This window comes from Myotis davidii, unplaced genomic scaffold (genome assembly GCF_000327345.1).
Source record: "Myotis davidii unplaced genomic scaffold, ASM32734v1 scaffold221, whole genome shotgun sequence".
Taxonomy (NCBI): Eukaryota; Metazoa; Chordata; class Mammalia; order Chiroptera; family Vespertilionidae; genus Myotis; species Myotis davidii.
Window position 1 is genome coordinate 3,283,005 of NW_006293349.1, and position 9,875 is coordinate 3,292,879.

Below are 9,875 nucleotides of genomic sequence, written 5' to 3' on the forward strand. Positions count from 1 at the left end.
GAAAATAAGAGCTGTTGGCCCTCTACCAGAAGGTTGATTAGAGAAGAATACGATTTTCAGGTGGCATTGAGGGCTCATAAGAGCTAACATTGGTATTGGATCCAGCCAGTCTTGTCATTGTCCAGCAGTGCTTGGCAAAATTTATCCAGACGTGGAGAGGAGCTGCATGGCTGGTGGAAGAACAAGAGGGTATGTGAAGGAATTTGAGCACGCTATAATACATTCTACTGGCTAGTAGTGGACCAGGAGAATAAGGAGGGATTGTAAAGGTTAAAGGTTAAAGTGAAGACAATAGGTTTAGTTGGAATAAAGGAGTAGGATGGTTGGGAGTATAATAGGAGAGGCTGTGTGGTTAGAATAAGGTTAGGATTTAAAATCTTCAAAGTACAATTTTTTTTTTAATCTTAAAAGAAGCCAGCTTTATTAATACCATTTTATCCCCCAAACTCTCAGTCTTCACTATCTCAGAAAACAGCATTACCATACCAAAAATGCGGACATGGTCCTCAATTCTGCACCCTCATAACCAGTTCCTCAGTGAGTGTTGACTACCTCCAGCTCATGGCAGGAGTCTTTACACCTCCCTCCATGTCCACTACAGTCACTAGGACTGCAGAGATTGCCTCGAACCATGCTTCCTTCAGACAGCAGCCAGATGTGAATTGTAAAAGCAATGCCAGGCTCTTGCTTAAAATCCCTCTGGTTATTTCACTGCGTTCAGATGAAAACCCACATTGCTCACCCGTCTTCAAGGGTGATGTGCCCCTTGCTTCCCTCCCTGTCTTGTTCCTCTCTCCCCTTTAGTAACGAGGTCGCACTTACACGGGTCACTTGATTCTGTTGTTCCCTCTGCCTAAATGCTTTTCTTTACCCATGATACTTGCATCCTGGATCCTTGTTTAATTTGAAGCTTAAATGTCACCTCACCTCAAGAAAGCTTTTCCTAACCACACAATTACTTTCTATCATGTTGCTCAGTTTAATTCTGTACATATTACTGCAGTTTTCTTTGTCTTTTCTCTGTTTTCTGTTTCTTTGAACTAGAATGTAAATTTCACAAGAGCCGGGATCTTGTTTGTCTTGTTCTCCACTGTATTCCTATAACCTACAAAAATGATTAGCACATAATTGGTGTTTAATAAATATTGTTGAGCAAATGAATAATAAAAAATATATAATCAATTTTCTGTCTTCCTTCTTGCCAGGAATAACATATTTCTGCTTCCGGGTATCTCACAGTAAAAATTTATGACTCTCTCTTCACAGGGAGAAGCGGTGCGTCTATCTAGACAACTACCCATGTACTTATCAAAGGAGGACATCCAAGACATCATCTACAGAATGAAGCACCAATTTGGAAATGAAATTAAAGGGTGTGTTCATGGTCGCCCATTTTTTCATCATTTAACTCATCTTCCAGAAGCTACATGATTAAACATATTTAAGAAAATTAGTTACTGTTGAAATTGATTTGGTCATAAATAATATGAATCAGTGTTTGAACTATCTCTGAACAGTGCTCATTGGTTCACTTATTTTAAGTGAAGATTTACTGGCTTATTTGTATATTGAAAACTTTTAAACTAGAAAACTTAAATAAACTAGTATAGACTATTCATTTTATTTTGAAGAACCAGCCTTTATAATAATTGGTTGTAAGCAACAAAATTGAAAATACACAGTATTCTTGGGTGGTTAATTTTCTACCCAATATATTCAGTGAACTGTGTCTCCAAAGTTAATATATGGGAGTCCTAACCCCCATGTGATGGTGTTTGAAGAGGTAATTAGGTTTGGATGAAGTCATGAGGGTGGGGCCATCACCATGGCATTATTACCCTTAGAAGAAGAGCCATCAGAGAGTTGGCTTGTTCTCCTTTCTCCCTCCCAGCACCCCGCCCCCAATGTGAGGATATGGAGAGCAGGTGGCCTTCATCAGAAAGCAACCATACTGTACCTTGATCTTGAACTTTTAGCCTCTAGGACTCAGAATATCTGTAGTTTTCGTCACTAGTCTATAGTATTTGTTAAGGCAATTTGAGCTAAGATACCAGCTCAGCCCTGTGCAGGGAGAGATCCTACAGACTCAACTGGCATACCTGACAAGTTGTCAGTCCTTGCTCAAAGGCTGGTGAGACAGGAAGTGGGACAACATGAGAAAATGAAGAGGAAGACAAAACATAACTTTAAAAATTCTGCCATTTACCTCTCTTATATGGACATTATTGGGCTTTGGGGTTAAAATTTGTCAGAGGGCATGGGAAGTTCTACATTTTTAAAAATATATATTAATTGATTTTAGAGAGGAAGTGCAAGGGAGAGATAGAAACATCAATGATGAGAGAGAATCACTGATTGACTGCCTCCTGCACACCCCCCACTGGGGATCGAGCCCACAACCCAGGCATGTGCCCTTGACCAGAATCGAACTAGGACCTCTCAGTTCACAGGCCAACACTCTATCCACTGAGCCAAACCAGCTAGGGCAAGATCTACATTTTTAACAGAATATTTTAGTTAAGATTATTTGTTCCCCATGTGTCCTTTCAAAAAACAGGCCCCCGCCCTGACCGGTTTGGCTCAGTGGATAGAGCGTCGGCCTGCAGACTGAAGGGTCCCAGGTTCGATTCCGGTCAAGGGCATGTACCTTGGTTGCGGGCACATCCCCAGTAGGGTGTGTGCAGGAGGCAGCTGATTGATGCTTCTCTGTCATTGATGTTTCTGGCTCTCTGTCCCTCTCCCTTCCTTTCTGTAAAAATCAATAAAAGATATTAAAAAACAAAACAAAAAAACAGGTCCCACAATGCATCAAAATAATTTGTAAAAAATTGAAATATGATTTCCAATGAACATGTTTGTTGTAGGAAGTAAAATACACTATAGGATATAGTATCTCCACATTCACACCACCTCCCATATTTCTCAAGGAGAAGTTTTTTAATTCCTAAGACCCTTGAGTTATATAAGAGGTGCAAGTTGTGATTCCTGGAATTCTCCCTGTAGCCAGGCCTTCCTCCTGTCAACACTGCCTTGTTTTCCAGAAAAATACTATTGTTTCTTCATTAACCCCTTTAAAAATTGGAGGCCCTTCTCAGAGAGACCTTTCTTGGAGAAATATTTTTAACTTACTGGGTAAATTGATAAAAGAAGCTCGTGGAGATACAGAGGATGATGAAATTTGCATCATTACGTTTGTACCAGCTCTGAGCGAAATTTTGGGCTCATTTTCTAGCTGAGTCAGTGTGTGATTGTTTAAGATGTCCTTCAACGACCTCTGGGGTGAATAAATACACTTCTTTTTCCAGGTCTGGATTCTGCCAATCAGGTTAGCAGTAATGAGAGCAGATATTTGCCACCTGTTTGCTGAGTACATTGTGCATTACCTTGCATGATCTTGTTTGATCTTCACAACAAATTTAGGATTGTAGGTACTATTGAGACTTATGCCAGAATTCGAGTTCTTTACCACTGTTATCTACCTGCAGTGAACAATAAGCCCTAAAGAGACGTTAGGGTCAACATAAGTGGGGACAATGGAAGTATAAAGGACTCCTGATGCCACTCTTGGGGGTGTTAGATCAACTTCGGACTGCAACGTTTGTTTCTCAGGGGGGCCTGGAGTAGTAGCAGTGGGTGGGTTCAAGTCCAGTTTAGTTTTTCTTATTGATTCTTACTAGAATCTGCCATCTCTGTAACAAAAAAAAAAACAAGCTAAAATTTAAGCCCTCACCATGACCATACTTTTAGATATTTAATTCTTCATCTCTGAAATGAAGATGTTGAGTTTGACCCCCATGTACACAATCATATGATTCCATAATTTTGTTACTTCCTTTTTTTTGTTGTGAATATTTATTAATATTGTGAATATTTATTATCAGAAATGGAATGACCTCTTTTCAGTTAATTACCACTACATTACTTTATTGACCATATTTAAATGCCCCTGAGCTAGCCCACTTTTTCCATAAAACATTTTAAATGAATTAGGGGAAAGGTAGATTTCTTCTACCCTACGCAAATTGAACTTGCAGTCACTATAACAAACCCGCCCTCTGCACTTTAGTGGTCTACTCATTCCTTTGCCTAGTCAGCGCCATTTAGTGAATGTCACAGTCAGTGCTGAACACAACAGAGAAGACATCGCTGGCCCTCCAGAGGAGAAAAACTTGTGGTGTGATATATTATGAGGACATGTATATATTGTGGGAGCATAAAGGGGTATCCACTCCCAACTTTGAGAAATCTATAGGAGAAATTGGGAGAAAGGAAAGGAGGGTCTTTCAGGCAGAGGAAACAGCAGGTGCCAGCTCATTGTGAGCGCAAGGAATTCTGTATCACTAGATCCCGAGTAAATGAGGACTGGATTGGAGTGCTGGGCAGTGCCTTCATCATAAAGGTTCTCATAAGCTCTAAGAATTGGGGAAATTTTATCCTAAGGATTGTGAAAACCATTAAAGTTTGTGTGTGTTTTAAATATATTTTTATTGGTTTCAGAGAGGGAGGGAGAGAAATATCAATGATGAGAAAAATTCACTGATCGGCTGCCTCCTGCACACCCCACAGTGGGGATCACTCCCACAACCCAGGCATGTGCCCTGACCAGGAATTGAACCATGACCTCCTGATTCATAGGTCGACACTCAACCACTGAACCACACTGGCTGGCAAAACCATTAAAGTTTTAATCAGGAAAGTACACAATCAGGTTCAGAACTCTTTAGCCAAATTTAAATCAGGGCATGTAAGTAGGCTACTTGAGAATTCAGACAACATGTGATCCACAGAGTGAAAGGCTCTGTGGTAACAAAGTCTACCTGACAGTTACTGAGGGCCTCGTCGCCTCACAGTGTACACTTTAGATTCTCTGGGATGATGCCATAATAGAACCAAACTGGAAAAAAGGTATCTCCTTATTTTGTTAATTTATGGTGTTAACAGATTACTGGAAGAATGGAAGGTCATTTGCCATTCCTTTGTGTACTAAGAGGTTAGTATGATTTCAGCCAGTCCAGAGTTCCTTACAGACTACGAAAACCACTCATTATCTTTTTAAAAGATGATTAAATCTGGTGTTTACATTTTAATCTAGTCTTGTATCTGAGGCCTTTTGGAAACCAACCTAAAGTTTCTAGTTGTCCCTTAAATGAAACATCTTTATTTATAAAGGATTTATATATTCAAATATAATTTTTTAGGTAGCATTTATGTCTAGATGCTTAACAAGACAAAGGAATGGCTGAAAATTTTAGAATTATCTTTAATGTTGAACTTACTTGATTGTTAAGAACTTTCTCACAGGCATTTTAATTATGTTCTGTAATTTAGATCATAAAAAATGAATGACAAGAAGAAACAGGCAAGAAATTGTGAATGGATTGATCATATTTTTGGAAGAAAATGGTATGTTTTCAAAAGTTAATTATTTAATTTAGAAAGGCATCTTTATTTTTTAAATTTATTTTACTAAAAACATTGATCAATTATAGCAAATTAACTTGCAAGACAGTGTTGCTGTTCTGCCCCAAAATACAGTAGGTCCTTAACTTACAGTGATTCAACTTGGGATTTTTCGACTATCCATGATGCAAAAGCAATACACATTCAGTAGAAACTTCGAATTTTGATCTTTTCCTGGGCTAGTGGTAGGCGGTAGGCTGTATGATACTCTCATGATGTGGGCAGCAACAGTGAGCCACGGCTCCCTCTTAGGCACATGATCATGTTGGTAAACAACCGGTACTTTACAGTGTACTGTGTTACCAGCAGTTTTTAGTTTGTGTTCTGACAACGTTTAAAGTAGATAACGCCGAGCTATGATGTTTGGGAAGTTAGGTGTATTAAGTGCATATTTGACTTAGGATATTTTCAATTGGTGTTGGGTTTATCAGGATGTAACCCTAATGTAAGTCGAGGAGCATCTATGTGTTATAAGTAATTCACTGATAATGATAGCAAAAAATTTTTCCATGTGCTTTTACATGTAAATAGGTAAATGTATATAAGGTACTTATTATCTACTTGGAAGTTTGCAATTTTATTGGTCTTTTCTCCATAACTTCCCGAATCACATAAAAATCTTATAGAGCAAACATTTTCCCACATACATAGTGATGATCCTTGATGTTCCAGATAAAAACAAGATTTCCTCTCAACACATGCAGTTTCTAACTTGTTAAAGATGTTATAGGAGCCATCAAGTTTTAGCTATTTTTACAATTAAAACCAAAGTAAAATGTGCAGTCTTTCTCTGTTCCCAAAGTTGGAAGAAGAGTACTTCATGTTTTCTGAGTTTCTCCAGGTGACAGCTTTGAGGATATTCTGTGTACACTAGTATATGGGTATGGCCTAAGCCAGCACTTCTCAAACTAACATGCATGTGAATCTCCTGGGCATCTTGTAAAAATACCTGGGTAATTCAGTAGGTCTGGGATAGGGTCTGATATTTTGCATTTTTAGCAAGTTCTCAGGTGATGCTTATGCTACTGGTTTAGGAACCACACTTGGGTTAACAAGGGCATACATAATCCTTTGGCCAAGTGCTAGGCTCTTCAGATAGAATACAAATACATTTTTTACTCAAACATATACTAAAATTTAATTAGAATATGAGTCTGTTTATGGTTCTCCATTCGCTTTGGAAAGTTAGACTTGGCTTTTCTCACAGGCATTTTTAATATGTTCTGTAATTTAGATAAAAATGAATGACAAGAAGAAACAGGTTTTTCTTATGGAACATCATTTTTTTTTTAAGAAGTTTGTTTTATATATTCTCAACAATGTTGCTGAGGTAGCTGGCTCCCAAATGGCACAATCAGTAGTTACCGTCCTGTCCACACATTCCTGCATCAAGAGGTGGAGTCTCTCCATTCACTGTCTTCAATCTGGGCTAGTTCATGACTACTTTGACCTTTAGGTTATAACAGAAGTGAGTCTACCTGCCTCTCAAGGCAAAGTCACAGAAGCCTGGCAGCTTTCCTTTGTCTACATTAAAACAGTTTCTCTGGGTAAGTCAATTACCTCATAAGTCAATCTAGCCTGGCCAGCGTGGCTCAGTTGTTGAGCATTGATCTGTGAACCAGGAGGTCAGTTCAATTCCCGATGCCTCGGTTTCGGGCTCAATTCCCAGTGGGGGAACCGATCAATGATTCTCTCTCATCATTTATGTTTCTCTTTCTCTCCCTCTCCCTCTCTGAAATCAATCCCTCTCCCTCTCTCTCTCTCCCTTCCTCTCTGAAATCAATAAAAAAGAAGTCAGTCTACGCTGTGTCTGCCGGTCTATATGAAAGTACTCGATAGCGAGGTAAAGGGCCATGTGAAGAAAGAGATGCTTGACCACTTGGTTCCCCGTTGTGCAGCCATACTAGCTCAGGCACCAGATATGGAGTGAAAATACCAATTAAAATTTAGAATTAAATGTACCATAGTATTAATATTAAATATTAAAAATATCTCATTACTGAATCAGTTAAGAGAACAACAGTAGTAAAAGGGGGGAGACTTTGAAAGAAAAAGAAAAATGACTTGTACATTATTTCCAAAAAGGATTTGAAGTGGGTTACAATTAAAGACCAAATAAAATGAGATTAAAAACCATTAACATAAAGAAAATATTCCAATTAAATACTAAAGAAAAGAGAAAGTGGAAAGACACAGAAGACAGAAAAGAAGCACTGTGAGTGGAGTGCTGCCCCGGAGGCTGTAGGAAGAGAGCTTAGGGCTGGAGGGACCTGCGCTGCTCCATCACCACGAGAGCTCTGTGTTTTTATTTATTTCTATTCACTCATGCTTTATGGACTCTGCACTAATTATTAACCCCACTGCCTGGACACCCTTCAGCTGGCCAAAAACTCACTTTTTGTGTTTTAGGACAATAAAGTAACTACTCCTATACCCTAGCACTCGTGTCTACCACTCAGTCAATGCATAGTAGACTTTGTATTACATTTCTTATGTGTAGTTTTATTACCTCTGTTAACTTTTTAAAAATATATTTATATTGATATTTAGAGAGAAAGGGAAGGAGAGGGAGAGAGAAAGAGAAAGATGGTTGTGAGAGCAGAACACCCATTGGCTGCCTCCTGCACGGCCCCCACCAGGACCAAGCCCACTACCCAGGCGTGTGCCCTGACAGGGAATGGGATCAGCAACCTCTTGGTGCTCGGGAGGATGATGCCCAATCAACTGTGCCCCACTGGGCAGGGCCTACCTCTGTTTATCTTTATCACCCAGCAGGGTGCATTGTACTTTTTGTAAATTGGCGCACCACAGCATGTACATGATTTCAAATAAACCCTTTCTTAAATATGATAAAGATTAAGATTCCTCTGGTAAATGGTTTCATTTGGTAGTTAAATTTATGAAGATTGACGGCCTTATTTACTCTACAAATTTGCTCCCTATGTTTCTTTTCAAAACTTACTCTGTGGAAATTCCAAGATAGTGGCTGGGAGAACAGCTATGAGGAAGAGAGTGAGTGAGTGAGGGAGAGAGTGAGGGAGCGAAAGGGGAGTGTGTGGACGTGTGGTGTGTGTGTGTGTCTGAGTGAGTGACAGCTAGATCTCATAGGACCTTAGGGGACTGGCAGACTGGGCTCGCATAGCCGACAACCTCTGCTACTGCTGTAATCTCTCCCGGAGTGCCGGCTCTGCTGCAGAGGCTGCGCCATCTTGAAGGGGAGAGCTGCTATAACTGGGAGCCCAGTCTCACCTCCTCCCAGGGTGCTCTCAGACACCACCCGGGATCTTACAGCCACTCTGGCCAGGGACCTGCTGCCTCAGCTGCCACCCCAAGGACACGGGGATGCCAGCTTCCCCAGCTGAGGGCTCCTGTGAGTTCAGGAGTGTGCTCCCCTCCTGTCAGCCAGATGCTTTAGCCCCAGGCATCATGACCATGCATGCAATTACCGCGCCTTATGCAGCAGCCCCAGGCACCATGACCACTCCAGCAGCCACACAAGCAACCACTGCTCATGACTGCCGGAGGAGCAGCCACCACCCGCAACTGCACAAGGAGCAGCCATCCCATGACTGCACCCCCACCCCCCAAGGAGCAGCAGCCCCGCAACTACCCAAGGAGCAGCCATTGCCCGCAACCACACGAGGAGCAACCGCCCCGTGACCACGCAAGGAGCAACTGCCCTGCAATCAGCTGCCACCCTGCAACCGCGCAACCTGCCACCAAGCCCACCGCTGCAGCCACAGGCCCCACACAACTCGACACCTAGATCCTTTGGTGAGAGCAAAAATGGGGAGACAAAAGAACCCCAAAGGAAAGAAAAGGAGGACTCGTCAGAAAAGTAATGAAACAGAAGCATGCAATATGTCAGAAAAAGAATTCAGAATAAGGGTCATACAATTCATAAACTGGATGTGTGAGAAAATCAACAACCTTGTAAGAATCAGGAGGAAATAAGGACTGATATAGCTATAATAAAAAAAAACAATATGGAAGCTTTCAACAGTAGACTAGGAGAAGCGGAGGACCAAATTAGCAAATTAGAAGACAGGAAAGCAAAACACACCCAATCTGAACTGCAATTGGAGAAAAAAAATCAAAAGAAAGAAGAGAGCTTGAGAGAGCTTTAGGACAACATGAAGCGAAGCAACATACGTATAACAGAGGTGCCAGAACGACAAGAAGAGGAGCAAGGTTTAGAAAACCTATTTGAAGAAATGTCAGAAAACTTCCCTGATTTGGGGAAGAAAAGTCACACAAGCACAGAGGGTCCCAAACAAGATGAACCCAAAAGGACCCATACCAAGACATGTCATAATTACAAAAGTAAACATTAATGACAAAGAGGGAATCTGAAAGGCTGCCAGAGAGAGACAGAAAATTACCTACAAGGGAGCTCCAATTAGATTTTCAAATGA

The 9,875-nt window shown here is 40.8% G+C and overlaps 1 protein-coding gene across 4 annotated transcripts in view; it reads left to right on the plus strand.

Moving 5' to 3' along the window:
• PMS1 (PMS1 homolog 1, mismatch repair system component) overlaps window positions 1–3,843 on the plus strand; it is a 65,896-nt gene extending 62,053 nt beyond the window's left edge. For 3 of the 4 annotated variants that reach the window (XM_006767064.2, XM_006767065.2, XM_015566089.1), the window contains one exon: window positions 1,267–1,719. In XM_006767064.2, coding sequence (XP_006767127.1) covers window positions 1,267–1,431 — 165 coding nt within the window. In that variant the 3' untranslated portion in view covers window positions 1,432–1,719. Of the gene's footprint in view, window positions 1–1,266; window positions 1,720–3,305 lie in introns of those variants that run through there. The other variant, XM_015566088.1, reaches the window with a different exon arrangement.
• Window positions 3,844–9,875: the final 6,032 nt, after the last annotated feature.